The 26,730-nt window shown below is 38.2% G+C and overlaps 1 protein-coding gene across 1 annotated transcript in view; it reads left to right on the forward strand.

Moving 5' to 3' along the window:
- ZFYVE9 (zinc finger FYVE-type containing 9) overlaps positions 1-26,730 on the forward strand; it is a 59,621-nt gene that overhangs the window by 25,455 nt on the left and 7,436 nt on the right. The window contains exons 5-13 of the mRNA XM_059822280.1: positions 5,092-5,191; positions 8,895-9,071; positions 9,404-9,573; positions 10,348-10,471; positions 11,566-11,688; positions 12,946-13,101; positions 21,605-21,829; positions 24,284-24,366; positions 25,116-25,220. Coding sequence (XP_059678263.1) covers positions 5,092-5,191; positions 8,895-9,071; positions 9,404-9,573; positions 10,348-10,471; positions 11,566-11,688; positions 12,946-13,101; positions 21,605-21,829; positions 24,284-24,366; positions 25,116-25,220 — 1,263 coding nt within the window. The remainder of the gene's footprint in view (positions 1-5,091; positions 5,192-8,894; positions 9,072-9,403; positions 9,574-10,347; positions 10,472-11,565; positions 11,689-12,945; positions 13,102-21,604; positions 21,830-24,283; positions 24,367-25,115; positions 25,221-26,730) is intronic.

A 26,730-nucleotide genomic window follows, 5' to 3' on the forward strand; every position in this document is an offset into this window, starting at 1 on the left:
TAAGTTCATATTTTGTGAGTAAAATCAAAGCACCCTTTTTTTTAATCTGATACTGCATAAAATCAAATCAGAGGACTTCCTAAGCCACTGGCTATAGTTACCTGTGACATCTCTTCCTAAAAAGCCATTTTTGATATGTAAAGGAAAAAAAGGAGTTTCTAAGCTCTAATCTATTCAGGGTTCTAACAGAGAATAACTAGTTGTTATTTATAACTGAAATAATTATTAGCCTCTATGAGCAGTGTATTTGCTGATTGTTACGGTCAACATCATTGGATTCATGTAGAACTGCTATAAAATGGCTAAGTGCAGGAAACTAGTTTGCAGAAATTACTGCATCAATGATCCCATTAAAGATACTGAAACATATTGATGGGATTTGGAAGTGTGCTGTTGGATTGCTGGCATTCCTGCTGGTTTAGATGGCTGATCAACTCTGTTCTTTTAGGTCTTCTTTACTAACTTTTCTCATATTGCTTACATTATTTTATAGAATATACGTTTGCTCCTGGAAAAAAATATAGTCAATTATCTGTAACCTGATATATGTACACATGGTGAGAAATTTTGTAATGAAGACAACTAAAACATAATTTCTGTACCATTTTGTGTTGTGTAAGAAATATTTTATTGTTGACTTTTTTTTGAAGTTTTATATATGTGCTATCTAGGTCAACACAAATTCTTATGTGGCAAGTTTATGGTAAAAGATTACCTTGTAAAGTATTTCCAAATATCTTGTTACAAGTCAGTGGGACATGGGAAGTAGAAACTTAGGAAGAAATATGATGATTCAAAAGCGGTAAACTAACACTCTTGTCAAGTAGATATTAATTAATATTTTTGAGGTGAAAAGAAATATTGAAATGCACTAAAAAGTAGAGTAAGAGTAACTTTGGTTCATTGAGGCTCTATCCAAAGGTTTCTGAAGTTGATTGAAAGACTGCTTGACTGCTATGGGCAAGATTTTTAGCTACCAGAAGAGTGCAGGGAAGCAGAATGATTTGAACAAAGGACCTAAGAGAAGCAGATGTATCTGGAAATCTCAAACCCTTATGCCACCTGTTTCTGGAAACAGCCTAGCAGAAAACACAGGCTTGTTCCTCGTAATGGACTATGCATGTGTGCCACTTGTCCATTTTGATTTAGTAATCAAAATGCATAGCACTCAATCTCTTCACTGCAACACCAGATAAGTAGATTTTACTCAAATTTGATTTTGAGACATGCTGAAAAGTCATTCCCAGGACACTTTTAAAAGCTAAGCAGACATTCATAGTGCACTGGTCCAGGACTTCCAGTTGCTTTCTTCTGCCCATCCTCTTCCAGGTGGGTTGCAGTGGAAGTCCTGATGTGGAGCTAGTAACCAGAGGCGATCAATAAGCATCGTATGAAGTACAGGCCTACCTTTTGTGTACCTTTTGGTTAATATCAAAGGGCTTAATCTCTTCTCATTGCAGTTAAGGAGAATCTGTAAGGCATATGAGTTAAAGGAATATCCATAATTTTAGTTTTGATGTATTAACTTATACTGTCAGTTATTTAGGTCATGCTTTTGTTTTTAATGAGTTTAACAAATAGGACTACAATTTTCATTTACAGTAATGTTTTCTACTTGTTTTTGTGTTTTAAGCAAGTTCATTGCTTGGATTTAATTACTTCCCTGTAATGACTGAAGCCCCAAATTGCACAAATGAGAAAAAAAAATGAAAATATCTGTAAACAAAATGGATAAAACATGCCCAGGCAGAGCAAGGCCAAAAAATGTGGTGTGGTTTTTTTTTTCTTCTTCTTTAAACTACTGAAGACAAGCCTTGAGAAGAACAACGAGCATTGTTTTGGATATGTGGGGAGTGGATAAAATAAAAGGTCCCCTGCTCTGTAGACAAACTCGTTTCTCAGATGTGAAAAATACATTGTGTGTTAGTATTTAATATTCCCAGAGTGTTCTTACAATAATCCTCAGAATTACTTGTTTCTAGAAGCTTTTCTTAGCTGATGTTTTCTGGGCCAAATTTGCACACGTGCAGTCAGAAGATGTGGCAGAAACTTCTGCTTTTTCGTGCCTTCTTTTTTTTTTTTTCTCTGAAAAAAATCACTGATTAATAAATGCTAAGAATCAGTATAAGTCAAATAATACTTAGCACTTACTGTAAATTACTTTACAACACTTAATTCCTGTAACGATTCCAGAAGGAAAGAGCTCAAAGGCTTTGATAGGCAAATCTAGTTGTAGTGGCTTCAGACAAGGCTATTCTCAGTTGTCTTCTCTTGCTTTCTGGTTAGGATAACCACCCCCAAAGCAAGTCATGTTGACCATGTGCCTGTGGTGTAGGTAACTACTGAATCACCATGACGCTTCCATTGTTTCTACTAAATGTGTGAATATCACTTAAAGCATTGGGGAGATACAAGAGCTAACGACACTTAATTGTTTCTAGGGAAAGTCATGGGACTAAATATTTTTGCACACAAGCTTTAGCATAACAGTTTCTTTTTAAGCTTTATTAGCATCATGACAAATCATTATAGTAGGGGTGAATGTATCTGTTTCATTTGGGAATGCAAATTGCATTTAAAAATAGTTGAGTGGCACCTGGGAAGTCTGTCTCGGTTTTTAATTTCAGGATAATAATTGCAAAATTAATGGAAGATATGAACCTCAGGGGAGTGATAGAAAGTAATACACTTACAGTAAATTTTGAATTAAAATGAAGAACCTGAAGAATGTGTGTGAACACATTCATAAATTTTACCTTATGTATTTATGTATTTTCTATTGTCAGGTGGAACAATCCTCCCTGATAGGAAAAACAGAAATCTTGTACTGACAACCAAAACTATATTTTTCCACTAAAATATAAAAAAAATCACCAGCCCCCCTAGCAACTAATGCTTTAACAGCTCCCAGTGAACCGGAAAACCCGAGTAACATAAAAACTTGCTTTGATACTGCTATATTATTTTTTTATAGCGTGATGAACTGAGATAATGACTTGGTGATTGTTAATAGCAAGACTGAATTGTCAGTTGTGCTGGATTGTGTTCTTCCTCTGCATTATTGCTCTTAGAAGACTGATGCAGCCTAAGAGAGGAGGTGTAGATGTTCTGTCATTGCTTCTATTTTCTCTTTTAATATTTAGATCATTGCACTTAGGAGCTTTGCTGAATGCACAGTGTGTTGTGTGATAAAGGGTCCTAAATTAGATATTAATTTGTGTTAGTCCTTCATTTATGGTTGAAGACATTGATTTTTTCCACGTTCAATACTGAACTTCCAACTGGAAGTTTCTCCCAGAGAACTGAAATGATGTCAAATGTTTCTAAAATATGCTGTGGTGTTGTTATTAATATTCCCTAGAATGCTTGTAAATTGGGTTAAGGTGTAAATGCAGAAATCAGATTTTAAAAGTACATTTGCCTTTTTTTTTTTTTGAAGGTTTTCACATATGCGGAAGGGTTGTTTATATTTTTGCATGAAAATGCCAGTGTATACACACTTATATTTTGTTTCTGAAATGTTTAAGTTGACATAATTAGGAAACATTAAAGCTGGTTGAAATGAGACAGGGTGAGCTCTTCTTTCTTCATGTTCAATTTTCAGCTCTCATGGTGAACTCAGAGCTCATTTTATAGGTGCTTATTGTAAACACTTGCCACTAAAAGACTGCAAAGGTAACAGGCTGCGAAGTGGTTGTAATTTGATGTGATCTTTAACTTGGTTGAAATTTAGTTAGGCTTACAAATATTTATATATGAGAATCCTCTGTAGTTTCTTGTCTATATTACAGAAATACTGCTGTTGAAGTGATGATGGAATAATTTTTTGGATTAAGAAAGCATTACAGATCATAATAATGCATAGTGAATTGTAGATATAATATCTGCCTATAATTAAAATTTTAAATTCTCTCTTGATATCTGAACTAATTTGTTAGGTAGCTGCTGCTGTTTCTAGATTTCCTGAGTGTGACATTACTTTACTGCCTAAAATGGGTATTCATCAGTATCTTCACATGTCACTTGAATAATAACCCTGAGGAAATACTGTTTTTTTAAACAAAGAAAATATTATTCTTTAAAATAAATAAGAAATCATTAGGGCACCCTGATTTGTCTGTTCTGCAGGATTTTGAGATTGCAATTGCTATTGTAGGATCATATCTGCATGCAAGTGTTTGTTTTGGTGCACAAGCCATGCTCATGTTTTATGGTTTTGTTTGTCTGGAGGAAGTCTCAACACTGTTTCCTGCCCAGGACTGGGGAATTGTTAGAGCTGGTTCAGGTGAGAAGCGCTAGCAATGCAACTGCATCTCCGCAGCAGGTTGGCCCCCCTGGGGATTTTACACTGGGTCCCCCCTTAGGAGCCAGTGTGCGTAAAATGCAGTTCCTAATTTCTCTCTAGTGTTGTGATACTGTAGTGTTTGTAATCATGTGAATATGAGTTTTATTTTTTAATATATAAATGGAGTAAGATTTTTCTTGCAGTACCGATGTCAGTCAGCTTTTTTAAATGTTAATTTTATATGTTGAACACTTAAAACATTTTGATACATCCACTTAAGTCCCAACTGAGGAATAACTTATTATATATGAAGAGATTAAAAAGCTAGAGTTGCTAATATAGATGAATTGCCCTGCTGCAAATAAAAATTACTTGTTCAAATTAGTCTGTGCCACAGCAATCTGTTATGTAGCGAAAACTTGTGCATTTAAACACAGTTGATTCTAGAAAGTACTCATGCTCTTTCAAGACTGAAATTAATTCCCAAATTGTTAATTCTATTACGGATTGTAAAGTGGTAGGAATTTATTAACCCATTGACATTTATGCCAGACATATTTTAAAAACACCACAGTGCAGTATCAGAACAACATGCATTTATGTGTTCCACGTAATACCGCTTCATGAGGATTAGTAGGAGAGGCACCCTGGGTAGGTAGTGGTCACTGTGGCTTTAATGGGAAAATACTGATAATTTACCTCCTTATTTTGCATGTCTAGAGCTTTACAGATATTCTCTTGTCTGAATTCATCAGTTCATCACATATTTTTGAACAACACTTAAGTTGTTTCCCCTTTGGTTCCAGGTTTTTTGTGCGGCATGCTGTAGCCTGAAGTGCAAGTTGCTGTACATGGATCGAAAGGAAGCTAGAGTGTGTGTAATCTGCCATTCAGTACTAATGAATGGTAAGTGGAAGGAGAATCTGAGATGCAGTGCTTCACTGGCTTTGTGTTGAGCTGCAGTGATGCTATTTAAAAAAAAAAAACAACCTACTTTATTTGTGTCAGTAAATATGCTAAAACAGCAAAGGCCCTTGAGAGATCAGTGTGGAATTGTGGAGTGTGGGGATTCTTAAACTAAATATGATTAACAGAAGGCAAAACCTGGTAAGGTTGTGATGAGTTTGGAAGCTTTCATTTGTGAGTGCTATATCAGGATTGCAGAAACTGTGATTTTTGGTGGGTTTTGTGTTTTTTGTTTTTAATTCAGGACCATAATCTCTGTCCTTTGATGCCTGAGTGGATAACCTGTTACACTTTTGTATGGGATGCCAAAGAGAAGAGTAATGCAGTTGTGCCTCTTCTAGATTATGCACTATAAGGAATTGGGAAAGTAGTAGTTATCCACAAATTAGTCCAACTCTTCCTTCTTAACTCCTTGGTGCTAGAGTAGGAGGTCTTGTCTAAAAACCTATCCAGAGATGTGGACAACTGAGTTTGAATTATTGCTTTGGGCACATTACTAGAGAGTCTGTCAAACCCAGGATGGTGCTGTGGCTGAAAGCCTGGTGTGAACATAGGACATAGGAGAAAGGTCATAACTAGTTACGAAGTTAACAAGTAGCACAAACAAGAAGTTATATTACATCTGCTTGGTGTAAGAAAAGACTGTGTTTGGTTTTGACCAAAGGGCCATGGAATCTATTTTGTATTTTGTCCTTTATAGTATTAACACTTTAGATATGTGGTATAAGTATGGGCAAACACAGAGTATTCTTCCCACTGTATCTTGAGGCTTCTGAAAATTTCAAGAACTTCCTGAGCTGGCAGTTACTTTTGGGTGATTATGCTGTCCAGTTGACTTATTTCCATGACACTGAGACAGCTGTTGCTGAAAGACTCGATGTTCAATTTTTATGTCTTGAATTGAGAAGGTAGAAAAATTGGATTAGGTTGAGAGAGGATCCATGTGAGCCCTTAAATCATGAGAAAACCTGTCTCATCATGAGAAATTCCAGGCACTCTGTCTTTGGTTTATTAACGGAAAGGTGAATAGGTGACTTGATCTCAGGGTATAAATATATATCTGGATAACTGAAACTTGATGGCAGAAGTTACCTCAATTGTAGAGGAAGGTCTGACAGGCACACTCTAACATGTAGTAGGTAGAATGAGTAGTCAGACAAATGCAGGTTCTAAATGCAAACTTTTAACCATTAGGATAACTAACTATCCTGATAATTATTCAACAGTTAGCATGGAATCTCCATTGCTGCAAATGTTTAGTTACACTTTGGAGACTTTGATAAAAGATTGCTGCTGTAGTTTTAACCAAGAATTAGTTAGGAAAATTCTGTTTTATCTCAGTGTTCAGACAAGGTAATTTTGATGGTATCTTTACATGTTACTGTGTAGTAGATTATTTGGGCTGCTGTTTTCAGAAAGATCTGGTAATTTGTTGGGCATCTAAGAAGCTCATAGCTTTATTTTTTCTCCAAAGAAGTTCAGTATTATGCAGGTTTGGTTGAAAGTATCTGAGTGCTTAGTCTTGAGATGAGCATCCAAAATTAGTAGACCGTTTCTGTTATTAAACAGGAATATTTTTTTTCTGTTTCAAAAAGATTAAAGATTAATCAGCATGCAGTGGTAGGTTTTAATTATTAATAATTCTTTACTGTAGGCCAAATGTGTAAGGTGACAGGAAATTGTAGGTTGTAATATCTAGAAATTAAAACCGAGTCCTGATGATGACATTGAAGGAGTGCTAAAATGTTACATTTTGAGATGGAGAAATTAGCACATTTCAAGGTGCAAGAACAAGGAATTGCATATACACCTGGCAAAAGACAGCTGGCTCCCTTTGGTGGTGAGTAGGATTTGTTTTTATCTAGGGGAAGGGAAGAAACTGAAAATATTTCAGTTGAAACCAGAAGTGTTCTTGTAAAAAGACATAATAAAATTGATCATATTATAATGATTTCCTTTTAAAAGCCTTTCTGTCCTGTTGCCAGGACGGATACACATTAATGGCAGCGAGCAGTGACACCACTGCTTGGTTTATTATAGCGAGAGTGCTGCCTGCATACTTAAGTGTACTTGCCCTGGGCTACCTTTCTGTTTCTATGCCTGCTGCAGTGCTTTGTAATGATGCTTTTGGTTACTGGTTAGTTAACCTGTAGCCTGATCATATCTGATCCCTCCTGGTCCTTGCAGTTTCTTTGTTGGTACAGGCTTTTTTTTTTCCACTCACTACAGCAGGTTAAGCATTAATCTTTGCACAGTCTTGGAACCGGGGGTAGGAATCGCACTTTAAAAGTAATTATTTCATTTGGTTGCTTGGTATCTGGTTTGTGTTTCACTGGGGTGTGGGGGGAGGGTGGTATGTTTTTTGGCACTTTTCCATGGCCAGGCTATTCCAATGCTATTTTTACTGTATTTTCAACTGGTAGATATGCTGAGATGGCACTTTGCTTGATTTAGAGAATGCTTTAAAAACGTTCTTTTACCATACTATGACTTTTCTAATAAAGGGATCCTAGAGATGTAACTTTTCTTGGTGCATTTTTAACACTCCCTTCTTTCAGGACCTATACTCTAAATGAATACAGAATTGCTGTTAAAAAAAGACTTCCATTTAATTAATCTTCTCAAATGGAAATGTCAATACCATTTCCATTGGCAGCCATTTCACTCTATTGGTTTTGCAGGTTGATGGGAGGAAGCGGGAGGGGTTCTGTTGTGTTCTGTTTGGGTTTTTTTGGTCTTGTTATTTTCACCTTGGTTTTCTGACAATTCATAGCCAAAGGAACCCAAAGATGTACATGATTTATTCAGGCTTTATAGCTGCTCTCAGAGCTTAGGTGGCATGATATTTATGCCTGACTAGAGGAATGCATTTATTTGTAACATACTAATATGGTTGAAGGTACAAACACACATATGAATTTTCTGGTACCTTGCATAGCTACAAGCCTTCCTTACAGATGAAAAAAAAGTAGTACTGTGGAGATACAGTTTGTTTCACTAGCTAGAGGAGAGATTTCCCTGTGATAGATGTTGTTGACAAAGAAGTTTTATGTGTTATTGTTTGGGCAATTGAATTAAGGCCCAAGTCATGCCTTCAGAATTAATAGCATAAGGGTTTTTTTTATAGTTAAGAATTTAAGTTGTTGATCTGTACTGATCTGCCCTGGATATAAAGAAATGCGAGGTGCTTTTTCTCATATACAAAAGCAAAATCTGCTCAAGTGTCCTGTAGGTTATAAAACATTTGTAACAGGAATGTCCATCTGTCCGTACAGTGTGATAAATATACATATACATATATATATATAAAAGAATTGAGTGTTTTCAGTTAAATCTTTGAAGAGGAAACAAAACGAAGCATGAGGAATTAATCATCATTCAGGTCAAAGTGTATTGTTACAATTTTCAGAAAATATTTCTATATGAACTGATATTTTTATTGCACAGGACCAGTGCTGTTTCTCCTCCCGCTATGCATTTCCTTGCTTAATTACAGTCTCCTGGGATTTTAAATTAAGTAAGAGAGATGGTCTTTCGAAGGTGGCAGGGTCCATACCTACCGTAGCTGAGAACTTAACACAATGTTTTGGACTGTTAGATACCTTCTTCTGTGCTCATGTTTCTTGTTCTTTGTTTGCTTTAGCTCAAGCCTGGGAGAACATGATGAGTGCCTCAAGCCAGAGTCCTAACCCTAACAATCCCGCTGAATACTGTTCTACTATCCCTCCTTTGCAGCAGGCTCAGGCCTCGGGCGCCCTGAGCTCTCCGCCTCCCACTGTCATGGTACCTGTGGGAGTTTTAAAGCATCCTGGAGCAGAAGGTAAGTGTACTTCTTTTTTCTTTCAATTTACCTGTAGTAAGAATTTGGAAAGAATATCTGCACTTCATCCATTCCAAATACTCTAGCTAATGCCAGTTGTGATATTCCTGCCCTCAGTAGGGACATCAGGTTTTTAAGGACAAGTAAACTATTGTCAGCAGGTGTGTTTATACATGAGGCTGCCATAGGAAATGCACTAGATGATGTCTTAAGTCCCTTCTAGTCCACATTTCTCTATTTATGATTTTTTTCAGTTTTGCTCTTCTATACTGAAATTTTCCAGTCAATGTTGCTGTGAGATCTTAAATCCTATTTTTTTATGTTCTCTCTAGTGGCTCAACCTAGAGAACAAAGGCGTGTTTGGTTTGCTGATGGGATATTACCCAATGGAGAAGTTGCCGACGCAGCAAAATTGACAGTGGCTGGGACAACTTCCACAGGAACCTTAGCAGTGTCGCATGATCCATCAAAACCTGTGACCAACAACACTTTATCAGCAGAAGTAAGGAAGCGTTACGCTATTCACCGCACAAAATAACATGCTTGCTTTGGTCGTGAGTAGTATGTTAGCTTCTATGGTGATTTCAGTAAGACTGATCTAGGAAATCTGTTGAGGCTTGTCTTAGTATGTTGTATAGCAAGTGTCCTCACTTATTGTTTGCAGAGAGCTGAGACAACCATATATTTTGAACTGAAATGAACTATTATGGGGCAGAGCTCTAAGCAATGTTTGAAGTCTGTGTGCTAGGTGGCTTCCAAGCGTTTGGGTAGACAGCCTGTGTTTGAAAGATATTTGTGTAATGCATGTTTTTAAAAAGCTGAGTCATGGTCAGGGAGGAGTTTGAAACAATAAGATTGTCATAGCTCAAAGCAGAAAAACACTTTGTTTGACACTTCTCATAAAATGATATATGCAGAAAAGTGCAGATATAATCTAACAATGTCAAATCCACCATACCACATGTGAGTGGAATAGAGACTTTGCCAAAAGTTCAGATGGGCATAGGTACATTTAGAATTTGTAAAGAAGTGGGTATGTGTGGTGCTAGAGAAGGGAGATGCAGTCTCTGTCTAAGCAGGCTTCTTAGTAATGGTTCATATGCAGGAGTCATCACAAGATCATCTATTGTTAAAGAGCCAAATTACTTGGTGCTTCTGGTTCTCCAGCAGGCACAGACTCCTTCACCTACATTTAGTAATCTAGTCAGCCAGCTCTTAAATTTTTATCATTATTACTTTTGTAATGCTGTCCTTTGTTGTCGTTTGCTTCTTGTAGACTGATAATGCTTCTGTATTCTCGGGAAATATAACTCAGGTTGGCAGTCCTGTTGGCAGTGCAATGAATCTAATTCCTGAAGATGGTCTTCCTCCAATTCTCATCTCCACTGGAGTAAAAGGAGGTGAGGGTATAATTTGGCAGGTAATTTTTATGCTTACCAGTTGCAGTTAACCTAATAGTTACTGTGTTTATTTTAAAAATAAGATGCTGGTAATATGCTGAATGTTTGAAGAAATTCACAGTAAGTACTCGTGGCTAAATGTTGTGACACTCATTTGCACCATTCATCCAGGAAGAACCCCATCTTGCAAGGAAATTACTGTAAGAAGTAAAACACAAAGCAAAAAGAAAATTAACTTCAGTCCAAAAATATGTGCTAATTTCTTCACTAATCGGACTGTGGGGAATGTTTCACACAGAGATACATTTTCATTAGCCTTATGAATATTCATGCTTCCCTTCTCTGAAATTCTCTTGGAGCATTTGCTCTGTCTGAGGCATCCCCAAGCACTGCATTCAACAGCACTATTGCACATCTTGGCCCATAGTGAAGCTTTTAGTAATTGTGATGTCCCCACCCAGAGTATCCAAACGGAGGAGGATTCAGAAAATTAAAACCTAATTTTTAAAAGGTTAAAAAATGTATATATTTGTTTATCTGACAATTGCTTTCCACAGTCTGATTCATGACATCCTTTAATACATTCCTCGCATTAACTTATTTTTTCATCTTCGATTTTTTTATTCCTATTAAATATTTTGCTGATACAGTGCGTTTCTAATGTTAAGCTGGAAGTGTGTGACATAGGGATCGACCATGTGTTGCTGTTTTTAGTCCAGGACTGATGTTCTTGTGCTTTAGTGTCATATAAATAACAATTGTTAACTTCTTTGTCATTTGGGATTTCAGCTGACACCATGACATATTTCTCAATTTGACTTCCATTTTCTCCTCCAGTTGATACAAAAAAAAGTTGATTTGTAAAACAAGCTGCACTTTCTGAAGGATGTACAGGGGTTATGCACATAAATGCTATTGAAGTTTGAAAATACCAGCCTATGAAACAATCAATCAAACCAGCAATACTTAAATAAGTTTTTTTTAAAAGGTCAGAAAAGCAAAAAGCATCAGAATCGGGGTTATTTGATTATAACATAGAGTACTGTACCAGTAAGTTAAGGACTTCACTGTGTGTTTACTTGTTTCTTTCATAGACTATGCTGTAGAAGAGAGACCTTCTCAGATTTCTGTCATGCAACAGCTTGAGGATGGTGGCCCTGACCCTCTTGTATTCGTTTTAAATGCTAATTTGCTGTCGATGGTAAAAATAGTAAATTGTAAGTTTTTATTTATTAAGGCTTGGGGTATGAGAGGATATGTTATATATATTAGTAGTAGGAACAGCAGCATTTTTATTTGGTAGGATGGTCTCTTAAAATGTGCATGGATTGAAAACTTGGTGCTTAGCCATATTAAGTTAGATTACAAAAGGCTCTTTTCCAGTGCTTTAGACATCAATACAGATAATTTCATATAGAAAATATAAACTAGACTGATAGATCCTCCAGTCTCAAGTTTGGAGATCAGTGTCTTCTGTCCAACTTAGTAGGGCAAGGTATTTTATCACTTGTTCTTCCTTTGGTTGCTTAACTCATTTCCCTGTCATCCCATTCTGGAAAAAGCAGATAGGATTCCATAGTAATATGCAGGTTCTGTTCCACTGTGCACCTCTTCTATCCTTTTCTATACTGTGCGTGTGCGCATGTGTGTGTGTACCTGTGCTGAGGGAGGGAGGAATGAATGGGGAGGCATATAGATGGCTTCTTATGTTAGTACCTCAGCTGATCTCTGCTGGATAAGAAAACGTTATTTGAGAAATTGAGAAGGACAGTTTTGCAGTAAAATATTTTGGTTCTGTGAAAAGTTCATACAATAAATTAAGGTGTTGTTTATAAGCCTTTCAGCATCTGATTAGATAGCAGTACAATTTTTTATACATATGCAAAAATGTCATTAGTATGCATATATATACATACTAGACAAAAGATTTTATTGCAATAACTTAGTATTCTCAACAAATGAATTGTGAAGCTTAGAGCATGTGTCATCACTAACATTCACGTGAAGCAGAACAACACAGTGACATCTCATGAAAACACCTGACATCCAGCTATCCATCTTAAGAGAGTGATATCAGTGTCTCAATCTGGTTTAGCTGTCAGGATCATGATAAGCACAATCAACAGCCTGGCCTTTTCTGAGGTTCCTTCATTCCCATTTAAATCCTGTCCTTTAATTTGGATACAGAAACTGCTGAAAGTCTGCTCTGTGGTGTTAATCCCAAGATCTGACTGGGAGCTGTAATGCTCTGGCTCTTCCTTAGCTGTAAACTGGGTATTACTGAACTGCTTTTGTTTTGGATGTGCTTGCTTTCAGGGTAACAGATACAGAACCTAAGTTGTCTGTGTGACAGATATCATAACAAAACATGCTGTAAAACTGATTCTTGAAAGAGCTATCTTCCTGTAGTGAAATTTAGGCATATTTTACAAAATTCTGATCTGCTGTTCTGATACATGTTTTCCTCTCTGCAGATGTGAACAGGAAGTGCTGGTGTTTCACTACAAAAGGCATGCATGCAGTGGGACAGTCAGAGATAGTCATCCTCTTGCAATGTTTGCCAGATGAGAAATGTTTGCCTAAGGATATCTTTAACCATTTTGTGCAACTTTACCGGGATGCGTTAGCAGGTAGGAATGCCCTCTGTTAAAAATGGGTTGGATAGGTGATCATACTGGGTCAGATACATTTTTGTCATTCAGCAAATGGCTATTTTTGTATAAAAGACTATAAAAAGAGAGTAAGGATCAAAACTGATAGGGGGCTGAGTTGTTATTGGTTATTAGTATCCAGTGTTATAATTATCTCACCAAATAAAAGCATTAATGAGGTGCTGGTAGCCTGGGGAGCTGCTCCAAAGATCTTCCAGCCTTCCTCTGGGTACCAGCAGAACAAAGAAGTTTGGGCTATAAAGGCCATGCCTAGACTATTACAGCAATGGAGCCTGTGACAACTTTGTGTTCAGCAGCCATTGCTGAATGTCTGCTCTGACTGCTTCTGCTAGGTGCTGGGGTAAGAATTTGAATACGGCTAACATACCTGAAATTAGTACTGTACTTCATTTAACAGTAAGTGTTGTAGAATACTCAGCAGGGCTCGTGGGTACACTAATGACATTGCTTCTAACAGAGTGGCCAGCAGGAGTAGGGAGGTAATCGTGCCCCTGTACTTGGTGCTGGTGAGGCCGCACCTCGAATACTGTGTTCAGTTTTGGGCCCCTCACTACAAGAAGGACATTGAGGTGCTGGAGCATGTCCAGAGAAGGGCGACGAAGCTGGTGAGGGGTTTGGAGCACAAGTCTTATGAGAAGCAGCTGAGGGATCTGGGGTTGTTCGGTCTGGAGAAAAGGAGGCTGAGGGGAGACCTTATCGCTCTCTACAACTACCTGAAAGGGGGTTGCAGAGAGGTGGGTGTTGGTCTCTTCTCCCAAGTGACTAGCGACAGAACAAGAGGAAATGGCCTCAAGTTGCACCAGGGGAGGTTTTAGGCTGGATATTAAGAAAAATTTCTTCATCAAAAGGGTTGTCAAACATTGGAACAGGCTGCCCAGGGAGGTGGTGGAGTCACCATCACTGGAGGTGTACAAGGGAACGTGTGGATGTGGCACTGTGGGACATGGTTTAGTGGGCATGGTGGTGTTGGGTTGATGGTTGGACTTGATGATCTTACAGGTCTTTTCCAATCTTAGTGATTCTGTGATTCTGTAATAATTTTGGTTTTCAGCTTGCACTCAGGGTAGCTTTTTTAAAGATACAGAAATAAAATTTTGAGAATCCTTGTGGATAGTATGTTAAATATCCCCAAACCAGGTAGTTCAGAAATTTGATTCCCAGTGTGTGTGTCTATTGCCACATTATGGAGATGCTATTTATATTATAAAGTAATACAAATATATATGTATGTGTGTGCTTGGAATGAATTGTAGGGCATTGCAGAAATTATCCCTGAATTTTGAATTTTAATATCTCAATTGCAAGATTGTATCATGTAAATCTTTACAAATTTTACATTTGCTAAGTAAATAGGCTTCCACTTTTAGCTATTGTTGGACCTTAGAATTCAAGAATTGTTGCATAAAGAAAAATGTAAGTATTTGGGTCCACTGATTAGAAAATAAAGCTAGTTTTCCAGAGGTGAAATTGGATCACACTAAGGTTATACTGAAAATACATTTACAAAGGGTTCTGCATATAATTTGCAATGCTTTTGGAGTGACTGAATCCAACACTTCAATAAAATAATGAAAAAGATCTTTGTTTCCTAAAATGGCTTGAAACAACAAAGGTCAGCTTGTCCAGAGAGGTTGCCAGCTTCAGAACGTACTATTATCACATGTCATAATGGATCTCAGGTACACTGGAAACAAATACCTTTCCAAACCTCACTTCATTTGCAATGCTTTATCTTCTAATTATGATGTTATTCAGAGGGAGATAGATACGAAAAATTGTGTGTGTATATATATGTATATTGCAGATATAAATCCAGCTTGGTGTGTGTGTATTGCAGTGAAGTTCTGTATAATTACACTACAGAAATACATAATTTATAACACCTACATAATGTATTTGGAATTCTTTTTTTAGTGCTCTAGTGGTAGTAATTTGATATCCTACAATTGCACTGGTGCAAAGAGCTGCTTACTATTGTACAATTCTTAATCAGAAACCAGATTTCACTGTTTAAGAATTCCACTGTGTAATGTTCTTTTTGGTAGGATTTGCTCTGTCTTGTATTTCAGACATGTAGTAGAAGTAGACAGACACCTTGAGTTGCTATATAATACCAAACTGCACTTGTTTTTGTAGAACATGGCACATTGATAAATTCCCATAGCATTTTGTAATGCACTCTGTCAATATCCATCCTTTTTTCTTTCCAAGTCATGCATGATTGAGAGGGAGAAGTATATATTAGCATATTTGCAACTCTGGCTGTTTTAAACGTTATTTAGCTAGAGAGACAGAATATGATGCTGTAGGGGTTTCAGTTTGGTGGTTGTAATCCCTTGGAAGTGGTTAGCAGTTTGCATGCTGTTGTAGATGGAGCCATGCTTCCAAAGTTGCTCATTTCAGAGGTACTGCACCTCTCCTGGCGATTAGATGATAGACATTTAGAGTAAACGAGAATTCCCATTAGAAGTTAGAGACTATTTAAAACCCTGCCTCACAGTTTCATCTTTTGTTATATAATATATTGTTTTAAATTTATTTTGCCACCAGGAGACTGAAATAAATTCTGTGGATGTTTTTTATTTATCTCCTTTAGTAAATGTTTTCTTAAAAACAGTCATAAAATAAAAAGACATACAGTATTTTTTATTGAAATGGAAACAAGAATTACGTTTAGTGATGTTAATTTTGTTTTGGAGTTATTTTGGGTTTCGTGTTGTTTTTGTTTTCAGCTGAAAAATGCAGCATTCCCTTTTGTTTATTTAATTAAAGCCCGTATCTGTAACGATTTTTATTTTCATGAGTCACATTTATTTACTAGCTCTTCTTGCTCAAGTTTGAATTCTGCGTTCAAGCCTAGAAACACAAACTTATATGTACTCATGCCTCTTCCCAGATGTTTCTGCTTTCCTCCAAGGATAACTTGTTTCTTGAGGCCGAGTCCTGTCCTCTGTGCTAGGTATTGCTCTCAGACGTTTGCAGAGTATGGTTCTAGCATGTGCAAGTAGTGCCAGCAGAGCCCAGGCCTCAGACCTGCAGGCAGGAGCACTTAGTCTGTACACTCCGTGCTTTGCAGTTTGTCCTTCAGATTCATCTCCTGTTTCAGCATGGGTAAGATGTCAGTCTGGTGCAGCACTGTCCTGAACCTTCATCAGTTTTCTTAAGGGAAGTCTTCAACCTCAAGCTGTGATCTGGTGTTAGGACTTTATAAGTGTAAAACAATGGAGAGATTTTGAAGGAAAAATGGCATTTTTCACTATAGGTTGTATGCATGTGAGTTGTAATAAATTGTAAAGTTGTTAATTGAGGCAAGTATTCATTGCTGTTCCGTTTCCATCACTTTATTTTAACTCTGGCCCCTCTGTCATCAAGCTCCCTGCTGTGTTGCTTTTCTTGTTTTGAAATTGAAAGCTAATGATTTCTGTTGTGGTTATAGTAGTTGTACTGTTGTAGTAGTAATCCCATGATTATCCTTGTCTGTTGGCTATAAGCCTGGCAGGAGGTCTAGTGAATGGAAAAATGAGAACTTCTGTCCGTCTGAATGGGTACTTTGAAGCAGTTGGATGTGTTAATGTAGAGCTGCCAGATATGCCCTAGTGCATCAGCTCTTTGGTGGAATACAATAAATGCTACTGTTACTTTTGTAGCGAAAATGCAAATCTGGCAACTGCTTGAAATGGCTTTGTCATTACTCTGGTTTGGGGGATATTCTGGATGAGGGTGGATCTATCACAGTCACAGTTTTGTGTATTTCTAACCCCACCTGGTTTTAATTAAATAAGGTGGTAGCTAATACAGAGTAGATCTGTAAAGAAGCCCATATAGAGGTTCTGAACAGAGAACAGGTTAACCGGGTGAATAATACACCCCTGCAAGTGTAATTGGAAAGATGGATACAAAATCAAACATTGTATAAGGTGTGAGAGTGAGTGTTTGGAAGACTGTCACAGACAAGTCTGAGCAAATTTTGGATGCTGGTAACTGCTACTGACAGTGATAGTAAGTGAAGCATTATGTCCCTTGCCGATATGAGTAAGTTCTTTCCAGGTTACTTGCAGGTTTGTTTCAATAAAAAGATGCTGAGTATGGTCAGAACTTTGAATGTTGAATTTCATGTGTTTTTTCTCAGTGTTGGCATCTGCTACAGATGTGTAGTGCCATCAAGTTACATTCATGGTCTTGTCTTTTCTGTGTCTTTTTGTGCCTCTTGGTGTGGTAGTGACTGGGTTTGTATTGCTTTCTCAAAGAGTATGTGCTCATTTGCTCTTGAAGAAAATCCATCTGGCAAGATTGTTGCCAGGTGAATATTGCTTTGCATCTCTTGCTACAGAACTGGGATGCCTGGGTTTTCAGGATGCTGGCATGCTCTTTGGTACTTGGCAGTTCTTGGTTGTTACTGATGGTAGTGGAATGAGGCCGGACAGATGTAGCTAACTTCCCCAAGCCACATATGTATGCCTTCCCTGAGACTGGATGCTAATACTAGCTTTTTGACCTGGGATTAACCAAAAGATATGAAGCATACATTAGGAATTTAACCTCACTGTTTTTGGTAAAAGCACCTAACTGGCTTCACCACATATTGAGGGCAATAAACAAATGCAGGAATCTTTTTTTCTTTACCTTTCCTGTTATAAACTATTTTATTTGAGTCCAGAAGGGATTGCCAAACTGATATGCAAAGTATACTGTTCATCAGAGGAAGATACCTAAGTGAAGAATTCAAAACAGCGTGGGTCATGACTGAAGAGAAAGTCACATCAGTGGATAAAGCATGTTTTTTTAAAGGACTTTATAGAGCTGCTTGGAATTTAAAGTCAAGGGTAGCCCAGCATAATTGGGAAGATAATAAGTACTGACCTCCTGCAGAGCTGCTTTAGATGCATCACACACACTTAAGGCACTTCCTAAATAATGTCAATTGTCTGATGTCAGGTGCTGGAACTTAATATAAGGAAAGGCACCTCTGTTGACTCTGTGATTACCTCTTTAGAAAGGAAGTTGTGATATTTTGTAAATTAAATTACATGCTTTTGAGAAGGATAGCTTTTTTGAAGGTTTTTCTGACAGCTACACTTCCTCTACAAGCTTCTGAAACACAGTTCTATGCTTAAAATGTGTAATGGCGCAGTGGGTTGGGTTTGACCATATCAAGCTGGTGATAGCAACTTATCAGTGGGGCCTTGACCTGGAACCACCTTCAAAGACGTGGCAGGAAAGGCTGACAACCACTGGTCAGTGCAGAAATGTTTGTGGGACAAGCCTAAAGCCCAAAGAGGCTTTTTGACTTGGGTTTGCTGGTTGAAAAGGGCACTAGAGAGGTGTGTAGGAAAACCCTTGCTTCATTCTTCCCATGCTCTCCACATAGCAGGCTCTTGCATGCTCTTATAAATAATGGATTGCAGCACAACTACCTAATCCCAATAGTTTGTCCTCTTAATAGTGGTAACCTGTTGGAGTTTGCACTGTGCAAGCTGCCTGTGTCAAAAGGAGTAATTTATAACGCTGTGGCTTATGGTAGCAAAGTGCTGAACAGCTGAGTTGCACATTCCACACTGAGGGGTTTTTTCATGTTTCTGTTGGCTGAAAAAATTCTTTTTAAGGCATCCCAAGCGTGTGAGCCTTGAAGCTCCATCTCCTGAAACAGAAAAAATAAGTAGCTGTCCCCTTCTGCTGCAGCGCTTGGTGTCAGTCACAAGTGGAAATGTCTGATTGCTTTGTCATCCCAGTGGGCAGTACTGAACGTCTCAGAACTATATGGTATTGTACAGCTTCACTTTGCCTAGCCTCTTTCACACAGAAAATACTTAAAAAAGGGGGCAGACTTCAATTGAGTTTAGCAGTTCATACACTTCATACATTCTAAGGTTAGAAAGGATTATTATGGTCATGTTGTTGGAACCAAGAATCTCACCAAGTAATTTTACTATCAGGCCTGTAGCTTCTATTTGGGTAAGAACAGATGGGAAGGGAAAAAGGAAGTATACATGAAGAAGAGGAGATTAGTGAGGGTAGGTGGGAACTGCAAAAGCAAACGAGTGGGGTTAAAATAGAAAGGTGCCAGCAGCTATTTTAGATAAGTGAAAATCTTTTTCATGAACACCAATTGATGGTTTGCACTCACTAGCAAGATGCCTGAGTTGGTGCATTAGCAGGGTATTCACTGAGCAGGCAATAGTGCCACAGCACAGACTGACAGAGAAATGCATTTGCACATGGGCAGGATCACTGATTTTCAGCAGCTGACAATGTTTGATGTGGCTCTATTAATCATGTTAGTCCCTCAGTTTGACCAGTAGCTACTTTTCGTCAGGTATGCTCAGCTGAGCATTACGGAAATTGTAGCCACTATAAGAGTTCTGGAATTTGGTCTGGGTTGGTGGTGTCAGCTCTGGCTGACAGATACAGATACAAAATTACAGATACAAAAAAAATCAGCTTCTCAGGAGATTGGCAAGCTACGAATGAGTTGCACCCTGCCATGGGGTGCCTGGGCTGCTGAAGCCTGTCACCTTTTAACAGAGAACTTGAGAGCTTAGTTTGTGCAGCTCCTTGTGGGTACAGAAAAAAAAAAAAAAAATCCACTGAAGTGCCCACAAATTTGAATATCAAGAAAACCTTGCTTATTTGTTAGTTGGAGTATAAATGGATCCTTTTGTTTACAGACCTGCCAGTAGCTATTATTAAAGCTGGAGGTCCCAAGGTCATGTGAAGGAACCAATACTCAGTGGTGATTGTGCCAGGTGGTCTGGAGGGATGGAAAGTAGCATGGCCCTGGAGTGAGGGCAGGAATAGCTGTATTATTCTTATGCCGGCACTGGCTTCATGGAGAGTTGCTATGACTTGGGACTTTCATAGGGCTTCACTGTAAAGGACAGACTCGAAAGGACTCATTGGTTAACATTTGCCTTTGCTGGCCAAAACTGTACCTACTGTATTTATTTTTCTTGTGTTTGTAAATGATTGGGTATGATTTTTAGGCTGTTTTGCAGTATAAAAATAGAGGAGGCTTAACTTGAAGATCATACTTGTATTACTGGGGATATCGAAGTTGCACTTCCATGACTCATGTTGTTACTTACTTAACACCTAAAGTTTCTGTGTCTGTGTGTGTCTCTTGTGTGTAAAAGGGGGAAACCCTCCAGTTACCGTCCAGTTGATGTGCATGTCTCCAACATGCACATCACTGCCTTGAGTTCAAATACAAACACTCTTTTATGAGGTGGTGGAGAAAGATCAGAAACTCCTACTTAGCAGTCTCTCTGTCTGCAGGTGGGAAAGCCTGGGTTTACTGCAGAAGCCCAGGAGGCCTGCATGAGTGCTTCAAACCCATGTGATTCCTCATGAATGGTGTGATCAACCACACCATGGTCTCTGAAATTACTTGTGTTTTTCTTTAAGATCAAATCGGTGCTATTAATATTCACATCTTCTTATGGAGAATTGTGATCAGCTGTTCTGTACATTATTTGCATGCTGTTGTTGTCATTTGATAAAAGGAATCACACCACGGTTCTTTGCTTCAATATTAAATGCTGCATTGGATGCTATAATAATCTAAACAACATTCAGATTCATTCAGCCATTCCAGCATCAAAGAATAAAAATGTGACTAAATATTAGTGATGTTTCTCCCCTGTGTCTCTCTCAGTTGCATTTTACATTAAGTAAACTAATTACATAAACACTCTTTTGTGTAATTCTTAAAAAGACCCAGATCTTCAATTTGTGTCTGAGCAGGCATCCCAGTGGTTTCCGTAAACGAAAGGACACAACCAGTGGGCATTAATCATTTAACCAGGTGCACATCTCTTCTTTAATGGCAGCTGGGTCTAAAACTTTAGTTTAGTCAACAGCAGCTTCTGCAGTGGAAACCCCTTGAATATCTGGAAGACACTGGAAACAGGCTTTCTTTGGGTGCTTTTGTAGTGCTAGGGGGAGGTTGCAGGGACACATCATCCCCTCACTACACTGCCTCTACTACTTGAAACAGGCAGATCTCCATGCAACAGGCAGATCACAGAAATGGTTGAGGCTAAGTCTCCCTCCCTGCTTCCCCAGGAGAGGTGGTAGGTCTGTGGTTGTACATACTGTCCTGGTAATGCTTGCAGGCATGGCTTAGTCAGTCAGGTGCAGAAATGAAGGTATGTGTGCGTGTTCCTACAAAACGGACTTCTTACCAGTGATGGTCACTGCGTACATGTATCCCCAAAGGTGGATCAGCCGGACATACCATGGCTTTGGTGGCTCTAGTCTACAGCAGTTATTCCATAACAGATTACGCACTTTTGCACAGGAGGTAACCTGAGCAGCAAATCATTGCTTCTTGTGTGATTAATAGACATTAGTGCTTCAGGAAGCAAAGTGAGTTTTATAGGGATTTTTTTTTCTTTCTGAAAAACTCTTTAAATTCTTGATACAGTTCTCAATCTAGTGAAATAATGAGCATTTTTGTTCATAGGTAATGTTGTTGGCAATCTGGGACACTCCTTTTTCAGCCAGAGCTTCCTTGGAAGCAAAGAACATGGAGGGTTCTTGTACGTTGCAGCTACGTATCAGTCCCTGCAAGACCTGGTGCTCCCAACCCCACCGTACTTGTTTGGCATCCTCATTCAGAAATGGGAGACTCCCTGGGCTAAAGTGTTCCCCATTCGGCTGATGTTGAGACTTGGAGCGGAATACAGACGTAAGTAACATGCGTTCTTTTAGCTGCAATTATTTCTGCAGGAGAATACATTCCAGTTTAGAGCACACACACCCAGCCCTGAATTGTTACCTGTCAAAGCTACACAAGCTTAAACAGGCAAGTAAAAATTGTGTTTTATACCCACATTGCATCCAACTAACAGCACAGCAGTACTGAGGTTGTGATATGACCTACAGCCTTTTTACAACTGTACTACTTGATCAGGGAGATTTTTGTGGAGACCAATCTAGTTCTGAGCAGCTGTTTGTAGTTCACTTAGTGACCTGAAATAGAGTTATGTGCAGAACAAGTCTGATTTAGCTGGTGTAGTTAGGACAAGGGAGAGCCTTTGAGATGTTAAGGTCGTTTCACGCTGAAATGAAAGAGCATTTGCTTTTACATTTTTAAAACCATGCTCATTTTCCAGAGAATAACAATATGTGTGCAGGGGCAACTGATGTGGCAGTTTGTTGCAAAAATTCTGTTGCAACTAGCAACAAATAAGCTGGAGAGAGTGTTTCAGCTGAACAAAATGTTAGCAGTTAGCATAAAATTAGCATAAGGTTAGGGTAAAATCTTTTTCAAAGGACACTTGCCATTGCTGGAGCAAAGAGATTATTGGAAGTCTGTCCACCATGATGGGCCAAAAATTTGCTGTCTTGCTCATCTGCTGTTTTAATTGGCAAATTGGTAAGTCTGAATTACTATGAAAATGGTATGTTGTTAATTTTTTTTCAAAATTTTTTCAAAACTTTTTAACAAAGTACATTTTAGGATATGCTTTATAGGGGTTTATAAATTTAACTTGTGATGTTTAGGGAACATTGAGAGTTTTTCATAAAATACCTATGTTACTGGAGAGGAAAAAGAAAATCTTTAAAATTGGCTTTCTGAGGATGAGGACTGCAGGTTAAACTTGTCCAAAGAAACACTAGTGTTCAAGGTGTGTAAGTTTTTGTGTGTATCCATGAGTTTTTAAGTAGTGTATTTATTCCCATCAACATTTAGAAAAACAAAGATGCTCCTGTTTTGGATGTGACATCTGTTTTTGAGCACAGAAACAAATGATTTGGTATTCACAGACAGAAGTACCTGCTCTGAGTATATTGGGAAGCTGGGGTTTTTATCACTTCTATAGCTGTGGTTTGGATTTAGGCATATTCACTTGTGCTGTGACAGCTGCGACTGCCAATTACTTCCTCAATCCCCTCTTGGAAGGGGCTGCATTTGTGTTCCAGGTTTCCTTGGATACATCCTCTTTTCTGGTGGAATTGTCAGATTTTGGCCATTTGTCCAGTGCTGCTGAATGCGCAGCAGATCAGAAGCAGGAGTCACTCTGGGTTGCTAGATGTCCAGAAAACATCTGCTGAGCATCTGCAGATCAACCATACAGCTCAAGCACAGGCAATTCAGTGCTTCTGGGACATAGCTGAGCTGCTGTGTGCAGCCAGGGTGGCAGGCATGGCAAATTCAATGCGACTTGGTGCCTCAGGACACTGTTCATGAGTTGATCAGCTGTATGGTGTGTGTGTAGGAGCTGTGATGCTTTCCAGATATCACATCAGTGTGCAGAAGCTAGAGCTTATTTCTATCAGGAAATCCTTACGTTGTTATTCAAACCTGCTGAGCATTTTGCAGCCCCTTCTGACTACACTGGGAACTGTGAACGTGTGCGGCATTTTGGGAAATCAGGCTGAGTGTTTGCCTGAGGATAGTTTAGGAACCTTCCTTCGAACATGCGTTTAGAAAACCTTGGCATTACATATTACTGCATGAATCATGTTTCAAGGACTGTTACGGCTTCTGCTGCAACAGAATGTAATGTAGCCAGATCCATGCACTACGCCTTGAATTGCATCATAGATGTTTTACAAGTATGGCTAAGTCAGCCAAGGGATGCATATATTTTGCATTGCTGACATACCGTAGATGTCCTTTTAATTGTTTTTGACATACTCCTGTAGAGAATTCGCCGCATTCTTATGAAATTATGAAAACAGAAAATGAAATAATCTCAGTGTTATCACTTGAATGTCACCTATGTCAGCCACAGAAGCTGAAGGCTTATGATGCTATAGTGGAGAGCAGCAGGATGGTCATAAAAAAGGAAGAAGCCTTTTCCAAGACGTAGCCTGAGAAAAGCATTTAGAAAGATCATCTTTGCAATCAGTGTCCAGATTGCTAGGTACAGCCTTGCAGTGTGCCACTTGTAAGCATTCCACATAATTCTTACTGTTTCTATCGTGGTGGGCAGGGAGCCATGACACATGTGTAAGGTGCATTATAATGTTAAACTCTTCTTCCCTTTTGCTTTTTAAATTCTGGTCTTCTTTCCAGTCTCTTCTTTTGCTGCTGCTTACCATATTCAACTGATGAGATTGTATTTGAGTCTGGTTTTGCAGAATCTCAGTATGTAAATTTCAATCTGACCTTTTCTGTTTTATTTTATCCTAGTTTATCCATGCCCACTTTTTAGTGTCAGATTTCGTAAGCCTTTGTTTGGAGAGACTGGACACACGATTATGAACCTTCTTGCAGTAAGTGCTGAGACTGAGTTTGCACGTTCCACCAGTGTGAATGGATAAATGTGGGGAGAACTGTGCTCCTGTTGCACATAGTAGCTGGCATGCTTAGAAGATGACAAGAGGAAATAGTGGGCATTTGGATGAATTTACTAACTGTTACTGATACTGGATGTTAGCTTTCAACAACATAGTGAATTGTAAAAAGGGTACCCAAATCAACATCCAAATCCTGGCCACCTGAGAATGTTTGGATCTTGAAACAAGTACATTAGTTGCTCAGATTTCTTCCTCAGAAGTGTTAGGTCATCACAGTGTGCAGTCACAGCTCTCTGATCATACAGCGCTTCAACTGAAGCGAAGTTATTAGCTCTTCCTACTTTGCTAATATTTTCAATACAGAAAATTCTCTTTGATGCATGACTTAATCTCACTGCTAGAAAAGCTAGTAACTCTATCCAGTAATGTAACAGAACACAGAGAGCAAATTTTCCTGCATACAGTGATGACATTCAAAGCTGGAGAATATTAATTTTGATGTGAGAAAATCAGTGAAATGGCTAACAGTCATGATGATGTTTTTTCATTTGTGTACTTTGATTATGTAGGTTACAAGCTGTGATGTGTGTCTCCCTCCCTGCCTTTCAGTCACTGATTAGAATTATTTTAATGGGCTAACTAGTAGTCACTAGGATAATTATGAAACCTACAGTGGTAATGATGGTCATTGTGCCTAACTTTCAAAAACTTGTTTTAATTACCAGGACTTCAGAAATTACCAGTACACGCTGCCTGTGGTCCAAGGTTTAGTGGTTGATATGGAAGTCAGAAAAACCAGCATCAAAATTCCTAGCAACAGATATAATGAGGTAATGCTTGTAAGAAATACATTTGTGTACAGTTTCTTTGTGGTTGGAGGACCTGGGATCTAAAGCAATTTCATTTTATTCACTACTACTAGGGAAAACTGCGTCAAAAGCAAATGATAAATGCATGATGCGCACATGTTTTGAGACTGAGTGAGGGTGGCTCCACAGAAAGAATGCAATTCAATTTAGTATTAATTAAACTGTTAAACTCTTTTTCTTCAGGTTTTTTAACTGTTTGCATATAAAGTGTAATTGTAAATAATAGAAAATACTGGTTTGATTTGAACAAATAAGTTGAGATGGATTGGCACACAAGATGCAGTTTTGTAAGTGATAGCTGTGCCTGGCGTTTGCAAGCGTGTTAGCTTCAGTTCTGTATTAGACATCGCACTAAGCTGGACTGTGAGGAAATCCCTGCGTTATGCAGCTTAGCAAAATCTCTGCATCGTGTTTGGGTTCTTTTTCCAGTGTGAAGCAAGGATTCAGCTTTTTAAATGGAGAAATTGTTATTTATTTAACATTATTACTTGCAATCCAGTTGAAAAACTGAATTGCTAGAGATTTTTCATCTGAGTATAGTTTGAATTAAGATGAATTAAACCACAAGACCTTTACTTTTTTCTCATGTAAAGCAGTAGTTAATTAGAAAAGAGTGTCACTCAAACTATCTAGAAGGTGAAAAACTTGTTTTAAATCTCATGGATGGATTAAATGTGGAGAATTTAGACTGTAATTAGCAAATTAAATATTAATATATAGTGTTATTATTAAATAAATATTTTTATCTCCAAATTATTTTAATTTGCTGCAACTTCTAGTGATACTCAGTAGCCTATTTAGTTCCTCAGCAAAAATGACTGTCCCTTTTTTATCAGTTGCCTTGTTACAAAGTACAGTTGCCATGTCCAGTTGTTTCTTGTTATGCTAATGGCAACTACTGGGCTCCATAAAGATGGCTGCTGGTGAGCTAAAATCTTGTTTCTGAAGCATGACATGATAAACTAGATAATGAAATACACTGTTGTCTGATGCAGAATCTTAATTAAGTTTCCTCCCCAAACATTACACCTGCGCACATTTGTCAATAGTGAGCATCAGCTAATGTTCCTGACACTATAATTAAGGTTTTATGTTAGACTGAGAGAGACAAATGTGTTGTGTGTAGCGTGCATGCTTATCAGCTGCGGGAAGCAGAGGATAGGAGTACGAGTGCTGTTAAGAGATGTCAAATAATTCAGCATTTTCCTTCTCATCAGGGTTTTCACTGGGGGGGAGTAATTTAATTTGCCTTTTTTTCTTTTAAGCAAACATAAAATTTTTGGTTTTGAAACAAATTCCAGAGATAGATGAATCCCTCAGTTTTCTTTTGGATCAAAAATCTCATAGTCTGAGCCTCCACGAAGAGGAAGAGAGGAGAAAAGGAAAAAAGCTATATAATTTACAAGAATATTTTGTCAAGGCATGTAACTAGGTGTATGTTAGATGATGATCAGCAAAACTGAAGTGCAGA

This window comes from Gavia stellata, chromosome 10, assembly GCF_030936135.1.
Source record: "Gavia stellata isolate bGavSte3 chromosome 10, bGavSte3.hap2, whole genome shotgun sequence".
NCBI classification, from domain to species: domain Eukaryota; kingdom Metazoa; phylum Chordata; class Aves; order Gaviiformes; family Gaviidae; genus Gavia; species Gavia stellata.